Genomic DNA, 20,134 nt, shown 5'->3' on the forward strand with positions numbered 1-20,134 from the left:
CCATACTGGATCTACTAGTCACCACTCTGGACATCCATACTGGATCTACAAGTCACCATCCTGATCATCCATACTGGATCTACTAGCCACTACTCTGGTCATCCATACTCGATCTGCTAGTCACCACTCTGGTCATCCATACTGGATCTACTAGTCACCACTCTGGACATCCATACTGGATCTACTAGACACCACTCTGGTCATCCATACTGGATCTACTAGCCACTACTCTGGTCATCCATACTCGATCTGCTAGTCACCACTCTGGTCATCCATACTGGATCTACTAGCCACTACTCTGGTCATCCATACTCGATCTGCTAGTCACCACTCTGGTCATCCATACTGGATCTACTAGTCACCACTCTGGACATCCATACTGGATCTACTAGACACCACTCTGACCATCTATACTGGATCTACTAGTCACCACTCTGGTCATCCATACTCGATCTGCTAGTCACCACTCTGGTCATCCATACTGGATCTACCAGTCACCACTCTGGACATCCATACTGGATCAACTAGTCACCACTCTGGTCATCCATACTGGATCTACTAGTCACCACTCTGGTCATCCATACTGGATCAACTAGTCACCATCCTGGACATCCATACTGGATCAACTAGTCACCATCCTTGATATCCATACTTGATCTACTAGTCACCACTCTGGGCTACGGCTTCACTGCAGTACTCTCACTGTCTGTCTGCAGTATCTCTCATTAAAAGGTTATTTTACTTTGGTGTGAAAACAACAACCTTAACCAGCACATTCACTTGAATCCGCCTCCCCCTTTCTAGCTATGACTCTACTGACAGCTACTTTATTGGGGGGAAATGTACTTTCTATGCCTGTGATACGTGGTCGTCCCACCTAGCTCTCTGAAGATGGATGTTCTAACTGTAAGTCGCTCTGGATGAGTGTCTGCTAAATGACAAACATAAAACATGTAAATGTGGACCATAAGTATCGTATACAGTATATGCATATTTTTCTTCAAGGTTTCTCTTGCAGTGTGTATAGTATACCGTCTGCGTCTGCTAAATAACTCAAACATAAATGCAAATTAAGTGTTGGTGTTTCTAGGTTGAGCACCAGGATTCTGACAAGCGACATTACTGTAGTGTTTCTGTGGTGCGCGTGCGTGCGTGCATGCATGCGCGTGCGACGCGACATACACACACACACACACACACAGTACACAAACACACACACACACACACACACACACACACACACACACACACACAGTACACAAACACACACACAAACACACGCTGTACCCATTCTATCTAACAGTGATAACAGAAGCCAAAGAGAACAGGACGTGCCTCAACACTGAGTAGAAGTGAGAGAGAAAGAGAAGAGAAAAATGATGATGACGATGGTTATTATGATTGTGACGTTAACCATGGTGATGGCTCTGTGTATGTGTCACGCCCTGACCGTAGATTGCTTTGTATGTTTCTATTTTTAGTTTGGTCAGGGTGTGATATGGGTGGGTATTCTATATTGTAGGTCTAGGTTTTCTTTTTCTATGTGTTTGGCCTGGTATGGTTCTCAATCAGAGGTGTCTATCGTTGTCTCTGATTGAGAGCCATACTTAGGTAGCCTGTTTTCCCATTTTGAGGTGTGGGTGATTGTTTTCTGTTTAGTGTTTTTGGTGCACCAGCCAGAACTGTTAATTTAATAAATATGGACACATACCACGCTGCACCTTGGTCCTCTCCTTCCAACAGCCGTTACAGTATGACGATGATAAGATATGTTTTTCCGCCTCTCTGGAAGCTGTCCCAGTTCTAACTAAATCCCATTAAAAAGGGCTTTCATCTCACTGCACTTCATTAATGACATAAAGAGTGTGGCTCACCCCAGAGAGAGGCAGCAACAGACAGGATTAGCAACGACTAACTCATCTAAACGCTCCGCTCTCAAAACCAACCAGGCTTTTTAGTAAGGAACCCACTTAAACAGGCCATATTGGATTAGCCAAATCCCGCCTCCTTGCGGAATATGATGATGAGGAGGGAGGAAGGTCATTTTGTGTGCTGTACCAATAAGCTCATTTCATCCAGCTGTATGTGTGTGTATATCTTTGTGTAGGAGGGGTATGTGTGTATATCTTTGTGTAGGGGTGGTATGTGTGTGTATATCTTTGTGTAGGGGTGGTATGTGTGTGTATATCTTTGTGTAGGGGTGGTATGTGTGTGTGTATCTTTGTGTAGGGGTGGTATGTGTGTGTATATCTTTGTGTAGGGGTGGTATGTGTGTGTATCTTTGTGTAGGGGTGGTATGTGTGTGTATATCTTTGTGTAGGGGTGGTATGTGTGTGTATATCTTTGTGTAGGGGTGGTATGTGTGTGTATATCTTTGTGTATGGGTGGTATGTGTGTGTATATCTTTGTGTAGGGGTGGTATGTGTGTGTATATCTTTGTGTATGGGTGGTATGTGTGTGTATATCTTTGTGTAGGGGTGGTATGTGTGTGTATCTTTGTGTAGGGGTGGTATGTGTGTGTATATCTTTGTGTAGGGGTGGTATGTGTGTGTATCTTTGTGTAGGGGTGGTATGTGTGTGTATATCTTTGTGTAGGGGTGGTATGTGTGTGTATCTTTGTGTAGGGGTGGTATGTGTGTGTAGATCTTTGTGTAGGGGTGGTATGTGTGTGTATCTTTGTGTAGGGGTGGTATGTGTGTGTATATCTTTGTGTAGGGGTGGTATGTGTCCTTTTCGATAAGACTAGCTTTTTTCCTGCCGGGCCTGACTTGTGTGGATCCCCACGAGCAAAAGATGGAGAGAACGAGCGAGAGGAAGAGAGAGAGAGAGAGCAAAGAAAAGGGAGAGATGGAGGGGAGGAGCGAGGAGAGGGTGAGCGAAACATGAAGGATGGAGAGGGAGAGAAAGTGGAGAGAAGAAGAGAGGAAGAGGTTGAGGAAGAGCGTGCGGCCTCGTGTCTGTGGGTCTGTATGATTCGTTGCGACGGGTCAGAGGCTTTCACACGCCTTTATGAATGCTTATTTTGAGCGGAGCCCGTGTTGCCCTAATCTTTAGCACTCGCCTGAATGAGAAAGCTGATTAAAACCCAATTATACGCTACAGATTTGGCCTCTAGTAAAGCCTTGGCTGATTGGACACGCTCAGGGTTTGGACTCAGGCCTGGGTGCATGGCATGCCTTGGGTCCCAGTGAACCATGGCTAAGCCCCAAATGGCACCCTATTCCCTATATAGTGCACTAATTCTGACCAGACCCCTATGGGCCATGTTCAAAAGTAGTGCACTAAATAGGGAATAGGGTGTCATTTGGGATGCAAGCCCATGTGTTTCTGTGGTTGAGGACACAATGTCTTGACGTGCACTGTACTGTGTGAGGAGGTGTGTGTGTGTTGGGGTGTGTGTCTGTGGTGCGTGTGTGTGTGTATATAACTTGTGTTTGCTGTTGTAGGCACGCAAAAAGTTACCAGACAGTGTGTGCAGATTTGCGTTGCGATTGTGTGTGTTGAAATTCAAATAGAACCAAATAGAACACGTTAATCCACTGAAAGCTTTAGTTACTGTACTAGAGGAAGGAGACAGCTTGGTATAGTAGGACTTGTATCTTCGTCATTATATCTCTCTTCAATGTCCTCTTATCCACGTCAGACTATGATGCAATTGTATAGGTTTGACAATATTCACCTCCCTATGAAGTAATAAGTCCTACAGTTTGTGACTGATGTGTTTCTCTGTCCTGACAGACAGTGTGTGTGTGTGTGTGTGTGTGTGTGTGTGTGTGTGTGTGTGTGTGTGTGTGTGTGTGTGTGTGTGTGTCAGTCAGTCTCTTCCAGTCAGTAGTTTTTTAAAATCTCATTTAAATGCACTGGGGAGGTAGAGGAAGACGGAGGCAGGAAGTGGTGGCTGGTGTCACTTTGAATCGGAGGACAGGGTCATAATGACTAGCAACTAATGGAACAACATCAAACACATGGTTTCCATGTGTTTGATACCGTTTCATTTACTGCATTCCATTCATTAATATGACCCCCCCCCCCCCCCCCCCCCCCCCCCCCACCAGCCTCCTGTGGCCAGGGAGACACAACAGGGTTCCATGATGAGTGAATGTGTTTCTTTACTGCTGCGTCCTTCACATCTCACACAGGACATCATCGCTATTACTGGGCATGTCCACAGCGTCAACCCTAACATCAACTCTAACCATAACAACACTGGTTCATGTTCATAGACTCCAACTATTTACGCTATCCCATCCTTTTCAGTCACAACTCACTGTCATTGGTTTTGCTATTAGCCTTTTCTCCTATCTCCTGGACAAGGTAGTTCTGCTCTCCAGCCCCTGTGTCCTATCAATAAGCGTGAAGAGAAGAGAAGAAGAAGAGAGGAGAGGAGAGGAGTGGAGTGGAGAGGTGAGGAGAAGAGAGGAGAGAAGAGAAAAGAGAGGAGAGGAGAGTTGAAGAGAGGTGACGAGAGGAGAGGAGAAGAGAAAGGAGAGGTGAAGAGAAGAGAAGAGAGGAGAGGAGAAGAGAGGTGAGGAGAGGAGAAGAGAGGTGAGGTGAGGAGGAGAGGAAAAGAGAGGAGAGGTGAGGAGAAGAGAGAAGAGGAGAGGAAAAGAGAGGAGAGATGCGGAGAAGAGAAGAGAAGAGAGGAGAGGAGAAGAGAGGAGAGGAAAGGTGAAGAGGAGAGGAGAGGAGAAGAGAGCTAGACTCCTCGTCTTTGTGACAAGGTCAAGGTCACCTCTGCTAGGACGATCGCACCTGGTCACTGTCTATCTGAGCGACGATCTGTGTGTGTGCATAAGTGTGGTGGCTCAGGAGGCATCCTGACAGGCATCCCCTCTATCCCTCCTCCTTTTCTCTCCATCTTGCCTCACTTTATTATTAGTGGCAGCTACAGGGGCAGTGGAGCAGAAAATTCCCATCGAGAAACAAACCGGCATCTGCATATTACAGCCCTGGTTCACGTCTGCCATGAGTGAATAAATTAATACATGAATAACAATGAAAGTCACCGGCGAGTCGCCTCTAGCTCTCTAAGAGGCCGTGGACTAGTCTGGGGGAGAAGAAAGTTGTCTTTTAAGTGGAGGAACAGTGAAGCAACGTAGTGGGAGGCTGAGCTCAGATCAGTTAGGAGTCAAAGTCACCAGATCTTAGCCTGGGTACCAGTCTTTTTAACAAACATTCCACTAGCATATTTGGCATATGACACGGGAGGAGGCTACAAGGAGTGGAATGTTAGCTAAAAAGACTAGTATCCAGGCTAACCAGATATGTATGTGTGTGTGTGACGAGCGTGACCATGTGGTTCAATTAAAGAGAGTCACAAACAGAGCTGTGTGTGTTCATCCACAGGATCTGCTGACAGAGAAACACTGTCATCTTGACTAATTGCCAGTGAGATGAGCTATCTATTTCAGGGTTTGTTTTGTGCTATACATGGCAGTCCCTCTCTATGTCTGTCTGTGAGGCCTAGTCTCCCCATCTCTCTCCCTCTCCCTCTCTCAATTCAATTAAATTCAAGGGGCTTTATTGGCATGGGAAACATGTGTTAATATTGCCAAAGCAAGTGAGGTAGATAATATACAAAAGTGAAATAAACAATCAAAATTAACAGTAAACATTACACATACAGAAGTTTCAAAACAATAAAGACATTACAAATGTCATATTATTTATATATATATATATATACATGTATATATAAATAATATGACATTTGTAATGTCTTTATTGTTTTGAAACTTCTGTATGGGAGAGAGACTATATAATGTATATACAGTGTTGTAATAATGTACAAATGGTTAAAGTACACAAGGGAAAATAAATAAGCATAAATATGGGTTGTATTTACAACGGTGCTTGGAATTTCACCCAGTAGATATGGGAGTTATTATCAAAATTGGATTTGTTTTCGAGTTCTTTGTGGATCTGTGTAATCTGAGGGAAACATGTCTCTCTAATATGGTCATACATTGGGCAGGAGGTTAGGAAGTGCAGCTCAGTTTCCACCTCATTTTGTGGGCAGTGAGCACATAGTGTCTCTGTGTGTCTCTGTGTGTCTCTGTGTGTCTCTGTGTGTCTCTGTGTGTCTCTGTGTGTCTCTGTGTGTCTCTGTGTGTGTCTCTCTCTCTCTCTCTCTCTCTCTCTCTCTCTCTCTCTCTCTCTCTCTCTCTCTCTCTCTCTCTCTCTCTCTCTCTCTCTCTCTCTCTCTCTCTCTCTCTCTCTCTCTCTCTCTCTCTCTCTCTCTCTCTCTCTCTCTCTCTCTCTCTCTCTCTCTCTCTCTCTCTCTCTCTCTCTCTCTCTCTCTCTCTCTCTCTCTCTCTCTCTCTCTCAGGCAACCAGGAATGAGTCAAAGGCACTAGTAAAACCACACGTCAGATGTGACAGATGGTAAGTGTGTGTGAACTTTGGGCTAGTACAAACTTCCAATGGCCATCTATCATGTGTCCATTACTGGGCAGCCCATCTTCACTGGGTAAATGACAGTGTTTATCTATGTGTCTCTCTGTGTAAATGACAGTGTCTGTCTGTTTCTCTCTCTCTCTCTCGATCAGTCCTCTTTCTCTTATTCCCCTCTCACCACCTCTCTCCCCTTCCTCTCAATTTGGCTTTCGTGTTCACCATTCCTCATCCATTTGCCTACCTGTCTTTCCTTTACTCCGTCCCCCCCTTTATCACCCTCTATCTCCCTCCCCCACCGCCCAGCACCTCTCTCCTCTACTGTCCCTCTATCAGAGATAATAAGCCACTCCGGTGTAATCTGGGTCTTCTTAGGTGACACATTCATCCCACCACATTCATTCTAAAACATATTACCTGAGCTGCTATCTGATCAAGGTACCTGCTCATCATTAAGTCTGCTGTGTTACCCCAAAGCAAATCAGGGGGAGGAAAATAGGTTTATTCGAAGAGGCGGTGTTATGCTGAGAGGTAGATGTTCATTCTCCCCTGTCAGTGAATCTCTCCACAGAACAAAGGGTCAGGATGCAGTTTTATAACCCTGCACTAGCCTGTGGTTGACCAATTAGAATTCCTTGCATTGAAACTGGGCCAATGGCCAAATTAACAAGTATCCTATTTCAGGTTCAATGTATAAACAATTTGGACCAATGAGAGCTTGCCATGTAGCTATGCGTCCCGGAGTGAAGTTCCTCCCAGGTCTCTGACCCATTGATATTACTCTATTGACCTCTCGTCCTCTGCGTTCTGTATTATCTTTAAAATATTCTTACACCTTTAATGTTTCTACTCAAACCCACTGTGAATTTCGTATTGTTGTATATTTGATGAATTTGTACATTTCCTCTGTATAGTTTAATTTTTTTTGTTGTGTTGCCCTGTTCACTGTTACAATGTTATGCCTCTTGGCCAGGTCGTTATTGTACATGAGAATTGGTTCTCAATTGACTTATCTGGTTAAATAAAGGTGAAAAACAAATGATGGGGCCTGGGGTAAGGATAATATGCTGCAGGGAGAGAGGGGGAAGTGAGGCTGTGCACTGCCCAGAAACACAGTCTTTCTCTGGGCTTTCTCACCAAGGGCCTGGGGTAAGGATAATATGCTGCAGGGAGAGAGGGGGAAGTGAGGCTGTGCACTGCCCAGAAACACAGCCTTTCTCTGGGCTTTCTCACCAAGGGCCTGGAGTAAGGATAATATGCTGCAGGGAGAGAGGGGGAAGTGAGGCTGTGCACTGCCCAGAAACACAGTCTTTCTCTGGGCTTTCTCACCAAGGGCCTGGGGTGGAGGGGGTGGAGGGCTGGACATCTCCTAATGGACTCCAGTAGCGGGGTGCAACCAAACAGACAAGGCTATTATGATGAATTGACATCCATTACAAACAGAGAATGTAACAGGTTGTTACATATAACACAAATATATATCATTCTATGGTTGAACACTGCAGGTCAGTTTGATAAGCGAGAAAATGCATTAAAAAGGGAACAGAGGAAATGCAGGGATTGATATTCTGTGCCATTTAAGAAAGTGGCAGAATGTTCTATTAATTTGACAGAGCGCTGTGTGACAACAAAACCCTTGGATATGCTTTGGATATTTATATTAGATGAAAACAGATAGTGAGTACAGCCTAGTCTCCACAGGACAGGACGGCAGACAGGACAGGACAGGACAGGACGGCAGGCAGACAGACAGACAGACAGACAGACAGACAGACAGACAGACAGACAGACAGACAGACATTGGTAAACAACAAAGACAGACACACACACACACACAGACAAACAGACAGACAGTGATAAACAGTAAAGACAGACAATCAGACAGACAGACAGACAGACAGACAGACAGTGATAAACAGTAAAGACAGACAATCAGACAGACAGACAGACAGACAGACAGACAGACAGACAGACAGAAAGACAGACAGACAGACAGACAGACAGACAGACAGACAGACAGACAGACAGACAGACAGACAGACAGACAGTGGTAAACAGTAAAGACAGACAGACAGACAGTGGTAAACAGTAAAGACAGACAGACAGATAGACAGTGGTAAACAGTAAAGACAGACAGACAGATAGACAGTGGTAAACAGTAAAGACAGACAGACAGACAGACAGTGGTAAACAGTAAAGACAGACAGACAGATAGACAGTGGTAAACAGACAGACAGACAGACAGACAGACAGACAGACAGACAGACAGACAGATAGACAGTGGTAAACAGTAAAGACAGACAGACAGATAGACAGTGGTAAACAGTAAAGACAGACAGACAGATAGACAGTGGTAAACAGTAAAGACAGACAGACAGATAGACAGTGGTAAACGGTAAAGACAGACAGACAGACATACAGACAGACAGACAGACAGACGTAAACAGTAAAGACAGACAGACGTTTGGTGGTCTGTTCCTACTCTTCTCTCTACGGTCTCTCTGCTCCAGACTTTTCCCACTCCACTGGGCCCTGTGTGCCGATCCAGAACACAACCTTTTCCCAGAGTCTAAACCGGTGGGACACGAAGGACCAAACCCCAGGGCGTGGGGGGGCAGAGACAGAGTGCACGGCTAAACGACTACACAGCCAAAGTGTTTGCATATGCTATGAGGAGACAGGAAAGGTTTCTGTATTAGATATTATATTAGAGATACTCTTTCACTGGAGTCTTCTACAGACGACAGATTGACAGACACTTTAGATGGACCAATCAGGGACGGACTTGCCACATGTGGTGATACCCAGGGCTTAAGGTGTGCCTCGACGCTGATGCAAACAACATGACACACGCACACACGCACACACGCACACACACACACACACACACACACACACACACACACACACACACACACACACACACACGTCCAAAGGCACAGTGAGCGAGGAAAGTCATTTCCCTCCACAGGGAATAAATAAAATGGGAAAATGGCGAGGCGGCACAAAAATAAAAGGCAGATGTGCAGATGTATTCATGTAGAAAATCCCAGCCTTTAATCCAATCCCTCACGCTTTATTAAAACAGAGTGAGAGAAAGAGATAGAGACAGACAGACAGACAGGGACCATGAAGAGACACACACTGACTCACATATCACAACAAGCTTTATCCTAGGCCGTAGAGATAGGAGAAAGATCAGAACCATGAAAGAGGTAGAGGCAGTCTCTCTCTCTGTTTCACACACACACACACACACACACACACACACACACACACACACACACACACACACACACACACACACACACACACACACACACACACACACACACACACACACACACACACACACACACACACACACACACACACACACCACAATAGCATGTTTTCTCAAAGTTCGAAGATATGCCAAGCAGAAAATAACAAATAGTAACTCAGACACAGACACAGCCTTTACTGTGGTCTGAGCAGCCACACCCTCTAGTGACATCAGGTCAAATCAGACCAAGCCACACCCTCTAGTGACATCAGGTCAAATCAGACCAAGCCACACCCTCTAGTGACACCAGGTAAAATCAGACCAAGCCACACCCTCTAGTGACACCAGGTCAAATCAGACGAAGCCACACCCTCTAGTGACATCAGGTCAAATCAGACCAAGCCACACCCTCTAGTGACATCAGGTCAAATCAGACCAAGCCACACCCTCTAGTGACATCAGGTCAAATCAGACCAAGACACACCCTCTAGTGACATCAGGTCAAATCAGACCAAGCCACACCCTCTAGTGACACCAGGTCAAATCAGACCAAGCCACACCCTCTAGTGACACCAGGTCAAATCAGACCAAGCCACACCCTCTAGTGACACCAGGTCAAATAAGACCAAGCCACACCCTCTAGTGACACCAGGTCAAATCAGACCAAGCCACACCCTCTAGTGACATCAGGTCAAATCATACCAAGCCACACCCTCTAGTGACATCAGGTAAAATCAGACCAAGCCACACCCTCTAGTGACATCAGGTCAAATGAGACCAAGCCACACCCTCTAGTGACATCAGGCCAAATCAGACCAAGCCACACCCTCTAGTGACATCAGGTCAAATCAGACCAAGCCACACCATCTAGTGACATCAGGTCAAATCAGACCAAGCCACACCCTCTAGTGACATCAGGTCAAATCAGACAAGCCACACCCTCTAGTGACATCAGGTCAAATCAGACCAAGCCACATCCTCTAGTGACATCAGGTCAAATCATACCAAGCCACACCCTCTAGTGACATCAGGTCAAATCAGACCAAGCCACACCCTCTAGTGACATCAGGTCAAATCAGACCAAGCCACACCCTCTAGTGACATCAGGTTAAATCAGACCAAGCCACACCCTCTAGTGACACCAGGTCAAATCAGACCAAGCCACACCCTCTAGTGACACCAGGTCAAATCAGACCAAGCCACACCCTCTAGTGACACCAGGTCAAATCAAACCAAGCCACACCCTCTAGTGACACCAGGTCAAATCAGACCAAGCCACACCCTCTAGTGACACCAGGTCAAATCAGACCAAGCCACACCCTCTAGTGACATCAGGTCAAATCAGACCAAGCCACACCCTCTAGTGAAATCAGGTCAAATGAGACCAAGCCACACCCTCTAGTGACATCAGGCCAAATCAGACCAAGCCACACCCTCTAGTGACATCAGGTCAAATCAGACCAAGCCACACCATCTAGTGACATCAGGTCAAATCAGACCAAGCCACACCCTCTAGTGACATCAGGTCAAATCAGACAAGCCACACCCTCTAGTGACATCAGGTCAAATCAGACCAAGCTACACCCTCTAGTGACATCAGGTCAAATCATACCAAGCCACACCCTCTAGTGACATCAGGTCAAATCAGACCAAGCCACACCCTCTAGTGACATCAGGTAAAATCAGACCAAGCCACACCCTTTAGTGACACCAGGTCAAATCAGACCAAGCCACACCCTCTAGTGACATCAGGTCAAATCAGACCAAGCCACACCCTCTAGTGACATCAGGTCAAATCAGACCAAGCCACACCCTCTAGTGACATCAGGTCAAATCAGACCAAGCCACACCCTCTAGTGACATCAGGTCAAATCAGACAAGCCACACCCTCTAGTGACATCAGGTCAAATCAGACCAAGCCACACCCTCTAGTGACATCAGGTCAAATCAGACCAAGCCACACCCTCTAGTGACAGCAGGTCAAATCAGACCAAGCCACATCCTCTAGTGACATCAGACCAAGCCACACCCTCTAGTGAAATCAGACCAAGCCACACCCGCTAGTGACATCAGGTCAAATCAGACCAAGCCACACCCTCTAGTGACATCAGGTCAAATCAGACCAAGCCACACCATCTAGTGACATCAGGTCAAATCAGACCAAGCCACACCCTCTAGTGACATCAGGTCAAATCAGACCAAGCCACACCCTCTAGTGACATCAGGTCAAATCAGACCAAGCCACACCCTCTAGTGACATCAGGTAAAATCAGACCAAGCCACACCCTTTAGTGACACCAGGTCAAATCAGACCAAGCCACACCCTCTAGTGACATCAGGTCAAATCAGACCAAGCCACACCCTCTAGTGACATCAGGTCAAATCAGACAAGCCACACCCTCTAGTGACATCAGGTCAAATCAGACCAAGCCACACCCTCTAGTGACATCAGGTCAAATCAGACCAAGCCACATCCTCTAGTGACATCAGACCAAGCCACACCCTCTAGTGAAATCAGACCAAGCCACACCCGCTAGTGACATCAGGTCAAATCAGACCAAGCCACACCCTCTAGTGACATCAGGTCAAATCAGACCAAGCCACACCCTCTAGTGACATCAGGTCAAATCAGACCAAGAGAGACCATGGTGGCTGGTACTTTATGGGGCAGTGGTGAACAGTAGGTCTGGGAATTGCCAAGGACCCTCGATATGTATTGCAATTCGATGTTCCAAACATATTGCTCACTATATATCTGCTGCAGAGAGACAAGAGAGAGCCAACGTAAAACTAGTTTGGGAGATAGAAGTGGTCAAAACATATTGCTCACTATATATCTGCTGCAGAGAGACAAGAGAGAGCCAACGTAAAACTAGTTTGGGAGATAGAAGTGGTCAAAACATATTGCTCACTATATATCTGCTGCAGAGAGACAAGAGAGAGCCAACGTAAAACTAGTTTGGGAGATAGAAGTGGTCAAAACATATTGCTCACTATATATCTGCTGCAGAGAGACAAGAGAGAGCCAACGTAAAACTAGTTTGGGAGATAGAAGTGGTCAAAACATATTGCTCACTATATATCTGCTGCAGAGAGACGAGAGAGAGCCAACGTAAAACTAGTTTGGGAGTTAGAAGTGGTCAAAACATATTGCTCACTATATATCTGCTGCAGAGAGATGAGAGAGAGCCAACGTAAAACTAGTTTGGGAGATAGAAGTGGTCAAAACATATTGGCTCACCATTTAAAACATTGAAAAAAGATGGAAGATGGAGAACAAGCTTTAGGATGAGAAACACCAGAGTTTACAACATTACATTACATATTAAATGAATTCTATGGTTTTCAACTTGACCATCAAAGCAGTAAATGGAAAGCAGACGCTGCATTGATCAGACGTTCAACAAATCTGTTCCAACAAAGTGGATATTCGTCAAACCCATCATGATTTATGTATCGTAACAGACCCACAGCGTGGTGACTTAAGTCCGATTTGGATATACAGTATTTGGCTGTTTTTGTTGCATACCATGTAGAAGTTGTCCCTGTTTAGGTTTAGAAGAAGTGACTGTTTAATGCTAACTCCCGTTCGTGTAAGCTGGTTAGCATACCTAGCATGCAGAAATCATTGATGGTAGTCAGTCGTTTTTTGACTGTAATGCAGTTGATTGGGAACAATGACATGAACATGTGTTGGGGTTGACATCCAAACACGCATTATACTCCGATTTATACCTCTACATGGTGTGAAAAGCACATTTAAACAAAAGCCTAACCTATAGTAATTTAGAAGACACTCTTACCGAGAGTGACTTACATTTCCATCAGTCCCCCCCCCCGTATTGGTCCCCCGTGGCAATCGAACCCATATCCCTGGCGTTGCAAGCGTCTTAATTGGTTGAGTTCGATTTACCTACTTACCGCATCTATATCGCAATTTTACCTTTTTATTTAACTAGGCAAGTCAGTTAAGAACAAATTCTTATTTTCAATGATGATGTCATAAAGGAGGGTGGGGTGACATGCTAGTTATCTTCAACCTAGGTGACATGTTGGATGCCCCCTGTGACATCATAGACACCTACGGCACAACAGTCCAATCAAACATTCTAAACCCCACAACTCGCCTATCACTGTAGAGAGGAGTTGCCTTTTGAATTTGCTCAGCCAGTTTACTTGATTGAGAGATGGCTTTGTACTCTATCAGCATTCACTTGTTGGTGCATGTAATCTTGGCATTACAACATCTGGACGGCACGGTTTTTCGGGACGCCCTGATGACCCCCATCGGCATTAGGCAGTGGGCCAGCACGCCTCACATTGACCTGAACACCAGCACCATCAACCTCCATCAACAACCCTGGACCAAACAGAACACCAGCGAGACCACAGGACACAGTTTGTACAAGTGTACCGGAGAGGCTTGTGTTATGGTCAGCTTGGAAACACCTGCGAACCGGGTAGCTACAAACAACACTAAACGACTCAGTGGCCTTGTCGTTAGAGTGTCCGCCCTGAGATTGGAAGGTCGGGTGGTTTATCCACGGTCGAGTCATACTAAAGACTCTGAAAATGGGACCCGATGCCTCTCAGCTTGGCACACATTAAGGAGACGGTTTGGGGTTAAGGCCCTGACTTGTGTCCTATCCAGGGCGGATACATCAAGCTGCCTCATGCTACAGAAACAGGAGATGGGCTCCTGCCCTGTGGGCCATTGTGGCTCGGACAAGGCCACCACCACCCAAACCAGAAACAGTATTGACCAGAAATATAGAGACGTTAGTGCTTTGCACCAGACAACCAGTGGTTCTACGGCCAGCCTCAGAACGCCTCGCACCCGAGTAGCTGAGCTCAGGAGTAGGGAGAGAGCGGGAGCGAGTGAGCTTGTGTGGAAGAAGATGGTGAACGTGATTCATGGGGCAGAAGAGAGGAGGATAGAGGCTGCAGGCTGCATGTTTCTGGCTCTTGGCTGCTGGTTGTACGGCGTGGGCCTGCTGAACACCTTAAGTGTCCGAGGACTACTGCAGGTAATGTGATGTGAAGGAAAGATTAGGGGTATGAGGGGGTCTGAGAAAGGCTTTAGGAACAACATTAGACTAGGTCCAAATAGTGACATTTACCCATCATAGTTAAATATACTGCTGACATTTTACTTACTGTACTTGTCACTATAAACACCACAATGTTATCAATACATTTTACCCTGGAGCACACATTAAAATATGTATTTGTTTTCCTAATGAGACAACGTTTATTTTCTTTCCATAGATAATGGTTGCATTAGAGCTCCGTGGAGATGAACACAAGGAGAGAGGAGCTGAGAGGGAGACAGATGGCTGTAAAGATGCTCAAACAGCTCCCGTGTGGGTGACCCCCCGTGGTTCAACTAAGAAGAGAGCCCGCCGCCGCCGTCGGTCCAACAAGGGGAAACACTGAATAACGTGCCCATACAGGAATAACGTGCCCATACAGGAATAACGTGCCCATACAGGAATAACGTGCCCATACAGGAATAACGTGCCCATACAGGAATAACGTGCCCATACAGGAATAACGTGCCCATACAGGAATAACGTGCCCATACAGGAATAACGTGCCCATACAGGACATTGTCCGTCTGCATATCATATTTTCTAATAAATAATACTTGTTTTGGCATCATGTGTTTCTCAGTTGTTATTTTGGTATAGGAGTAGTTTGAAGAGGTTTGGAAATGACCACAAAAGGACCACGGAAGGTAAAAAGTATAGTAGCCATTTAGAATATGTAAAGCAAAATAACACAGAAAGAAATAACACATTTCAATTGATTTAGAAGACACAGTAGGGGCTTATACTTGCTTATAACAACTAACAATGCATTATTCCTGAACGCGCTAAGTAAAGTTGTATCATCATATACAGCTGAAACTGAAATGAAAGCCTTTTTCGATTCACTGTCGTTGCCCATCACCATGTGTTGGGGTTTAGAGAGAGAGAGAGAGAGATTGTGTGTGTAAGAGAGAGAGAGAACGAGAGAGAGAGAGAGAGAGAGAGAGAGAGAGAGAGAGAGAGAGAGAGAGAAGAAAAGCCTGGACCCTCTGTCAGTTCAGTGAAGCAGAGAGGAAGGGTAACACAAGCTGACATGGAAAGGATTCTTTGGGAGACACACACACACACACACACACAAACACAAAAACACACAGGAATATACATTTACATACTGAAAACACACATCACGCACCCTTCAACATCCACACAGATTGCAAACATCCACACATGTTTGCAATGTGTGTGTGTGTGTGTGTGTGTGTGTGTGTGTGTGTGTGTGTGTGTGTGTGTGTGTGTGTGTGTGTGTGTGTGTGTGTGAGCTGAGGCCATGGGCCTGTGGGAATCACCAGAAGGTGAGCACAGATAAGGCTGCATGATTGTGACTGTGTGTCAGAGGGAATCTGCACCGTACACCACACACACTCACACACTCCCTTCCCTTCTCTCTCTCTATCACCCAATCTCTCTCTGCTGCCGAAGCTGTGCCAGGGTGCTGGGGACAAAGCCTGCGTGTGTGTGTGTGTGTGTGTGTGTGTTGCTCTGAGTCAGACCATGCCCTAGCTGACCCAGGTCTTAGACAGTGACGGTCAGTGGACACGTCAGGCCTCATTCTGCCCATCCTTCCTAAAGACTGACTGGCCACAAGGCACTGGGCTGGGCTGGGCTCTGCGTGCTGGCTCACTGAAGCAATGAAGCAATCAGGAAAGGGAAAGGAGGATGGTTGGAAGGACTGCAAAGAAGGAAGTCCACAGGAGCAACACACCTGCAGGGAGCATGGCTGCATTACTAAGCCTTGTGTGACTACAGAGAGGTGGAGGGTGAGAGAGAGGGGGAGAGGAGAGGGGAGGGGGGGGGGGGGGGGGGGGGGAGGGTGAGAAGGGAATGGAGAGAGTGAGAGTAAGAGAGAGATGGGAGAAGAGAGAGGTGGTATGTTTGTATGTGTGTATCGTGATCTCTCTGCTTTCCAGATTACTACTGCTACATTGTGTTAACACACAGCCATCACAGGTGTATACTAACTGCCAAAGCCAGTTATCTGAACGACCTAAGCGGGTGACTATTGACTGTTTGTGTACTTTCCTGTAGTGCTGAGTCAGATGTTCCATGGTTCCCCAGGCAATCTCAAGGGTGGTCTGGCCCCACTGCTGCCCCCTACAGGGTTGGAGTAGAAACACACTGCACCATCATGCCTACAGCAGCCTGCCAGCAGCCTGCCAGCAGCCAATCAGGGCCAAATAATCTGTGGCCATGGCAAGCGTTGCCGTGCTCTCCGTTGCTATGTAATTATGTGCTGTTTGTATGAGATTTCTGCACCTGAAGTGGGTCAGACTAGTTTTCATGCGGAGATGTGTGTGCGTGTGCATGTGTGAGAGAGAGAGAGAGAGAGCGAAAGAGAGAGAGAGAGAAATAGAGATAGAGTATTCAAGAGTGAGTGATGAGTGTTTGGGAGCAGATTCTCCAGGTTGGTGAGCGTGTTTTCGAGCTGCGTAGGAGGGTTACAAGTAAAGAGAGAGTGGGAGACAGAAAGGACTCACCTCTGAACATGTAGCCAGTTTCACTATATATTCAAATCTATGGGGAAAACCTGCACCTCCACTGCAGCCACTGCTGTAGCTACCCCGGAGCGAGCAGGGACCAGAACGATCTAAAGTAACCAGCAAGTCAGCCAATGAATGACTTAACTCAGCTTTGTTCTCCTCCCTCTGTGTCCAGCCTCAGGCTAGGGAAGACTATATAGCGCCATGCACACTTCTACACTATACACACTTCCATACACACTTCTACACTATACACACTTCCATACACACTTCTACACTATACACACTTCCATACACACTTCTACACTATACACACTTCCATACACACTTCTACACTATACACACTTCCATACACAGCTATACAGGTTGAGCCAGTTTAGGAAAATAATCCTGCAGCAACAGGATATGTGAATTATTATGTGGATTATAATGAATCAACATTTTTGTAGGGGTTTATTTATTCTTATTTGGAAAGGAAACTCATGTCTGAAATTTCAATGTGGGAATTACAAACAGCAGAAACCTTTTTAAACCTGAAATACAATTCCTTCATTGCAGGAAAGTTCTCCTGCAACAGGGCGATCAAATTAAGATCCTACATCTGTAGCAGCTCTCCATGTTCACATGTCATACTCATTATCACAGCGTCCTCTTAGAAATGTACTGAATGTACTGAACGTATGATGAAACAGGTACAACAGAGTACCGATGCACCTTACTAGGTTATATAATGCAGCCGGACGTGTCATTGGGGGGTAGAACTCATATTCACACTTTGTCAAAAGTGTGCACACTATAATTTCTCTGTACTGTACACTGTACTGTACACTCTTAGAAAAAAAGTTTTCGATCTTGAATCAAAAATGGTTCTTCGGCTGGCTGTGGGTTCTCAAAGGAGAACCCCTCGAAGAACCTATTTTGGTTCCAGGTAGAACCCTTTTGGGTTCCATGTAGAACCCCTTTCCACAGGGGGTTATACATTGAACCCAGAAGAGTTCTACCTGGAACCACAAAGGGTTCTACCTGGAACTGAAAAGAGTTACCCTATGGGGACAGCCACAGAACCAGAGCCTTTTTTTCAAACAGTGTAGGGGTAGAGTAGGGTCCAGCTGCAGAATAGTGCGGAAAGTGGGTGGGGTGTCCTACCTGTGTTGCCGTGCTGGACCTTCCCGTTGCTCATCTGTTTGAGTCTCTTCTGGTGAGACTTGCCGTTGTAGTGTATCTGGGCCTGGGCTGGGGAGTTGAGCTGGATGTTACACACGTCACACACTGTGTAACTGCGCTGTTTCCTCTCCCTCTTGGGCCTGCTGTGGTCAGACGAGGGCAGGGCGCCCCCAACTGGTCCTGGCTGCTCCCCCAGGACTACGCCCTCCTCCTGGGGGTCACAGCACACCTCGCTGTCCACAGTCAACCCCATCCCCACTCCTAACCCGCTCCTGTCCTCCTCCATCTCTAACACTGAGGGTGGGCTGAACGGACGCTTCCTTCCTGGGAGAGGAGAGAAGGATCTGTTATTTATGGTGCCGTTAACCTTTTCTTTTGACAGGTAACTTGACGGGGAACACATTCCCATTCACTGCAATGACACGGTGAAGAGTTGCAGGGAAGAGGAGATTGAAGAGGGGAGAGAAGAGGGCAGAGATGAGAGAGAACAGACATGTAGAAAGAGAGGAGAGGAGAAAGAGAAGGGATAGAGATGAGACACACCAGAAAGGATGAGAGAAAAGGTGTCGAGAACAGACCAGCGGGGGTAAGAGGTCAGAGGTGAAGGATCAGGGCCAGTCCCAGGCTTATGTCCAGCGCCAGTGGATTAGAGAGGCAGTGCTCTGTGAGTCTGAGGTGCCCTGTGTCACAGTGCTATAACGGTGTGTTAGAGCACAGACGTGTGCTGGGAACAATGGAGCCCTCCCGATATGATTCTCCCCTGCCCTCTGTGTCTCTGCACAAAGCCCCCCTGTTAAAGCCAATAGCCCATAAAAGACAGGGGCACAATAAGAACTCTGATTCAGACGGTTCGGTGTAGGTGGGTGAGGCATCTGATCCTAGGCCTGTCTGAAGTAAAGCCCTGGCTGTCAGTACCCACACACCCTCGCAGAGACATACATTGAGTGTACAAAACATTAGGAACACCTGCTCTTTCCATGACATAGACTTGACCAGGTGAATCCAGGTGAAAGCTATGATCCCTTATTGATGTCACTTGTTAAATCCACTTCAATCAGTGTAGATGAAGGAGAGACAGGTTAAAGAAGGATTTTTAAGCCTTGAGACAGTTGAGACATTGTGTATGTGTGTGTGTGTGTGTGCCATTCAGAGGTGAATGAGGATTACAAAATATTTAAGTGCCTTTGAACGGGGTATGGTAGTAGGTGACAGGCGCACCGGTTTGAGTGTGTCAAGGACTGCAATGCTGCTGGGTTTTTCACGCTCAACAGTTTCCCGTGTGGATCAAGAACGGCACAACGCCTAACGGACATCCAGCCAACTTCACACAACTGTAGGAAGCATTGGAGTCAATATGGGGCAGTATCCCTGTTGAACCCTTTCAACACCTTGTAGAGTCTATGCCCGGACGAATTGAGGCTGTTCTGAGGGCAAAAGGGTGGTGTTCTTTATCTTTTGTCTACTCAATGTACATCCCCACACACAGACACTGTACACACAGACACCCATACACACCCACATGAACACTCACTACCTATGGACTACCCAATCCCCTACTAATCATTGATTGTATAACAACATAGGAGGCCATGCAGTTCAGTACGGCACCACTGGGGGGAGACAGAGTGCTACTCTCTGATTATCTGAGGAGCATGCTGTGCTGTCTATCAGTCAAGCTGGTTCACTCAGAGTGACTACACGCCTGCTTGCTGTGCTAGCCTGCTATAACAAAGGCTATAACAGTA

At 46.3% G+C, this 20,134-nt stretch overlaps 1 protein-coding gene across 1 annotated transcript in view; it reads right to left on the bottom strand.

The window, feature by feature from the left end:
* Window positions 1–20,134, bottom strand: part of LOC139421172 (zinc finger protein 385C-like) — a 223,705-nt gene that overhangs the window by 103,400 nt on the left and 100,171 nt on the right. The window contains exon 2 of the mRNA XM_071171787.1: window positions 18,372–18,713. Coding sequence (XP_071027888.1) covers window positions 18,372–18,713 — 342 coding nt within the window. The remainder of the gene's footprint in view (window positions 1–18,371; window positions 18,714–20,134) is intronic.

Source organism: Oncorhynchus clarkii, chromosome 12 (genome assembly GCF_045791955.1).
Source record: "Oncorhynchus clarkii lewisi isolate Uvic-CL-2024 chromosome 12, UVic_Ocla_1.0, whole genome shotgun sequence".
NCBI lineage: Eukaryota > Metazoa > Chordata > Actinopteri > Salmoniformes > Salmonidae > Oncorhynchus > Oncorhynchus clarkii.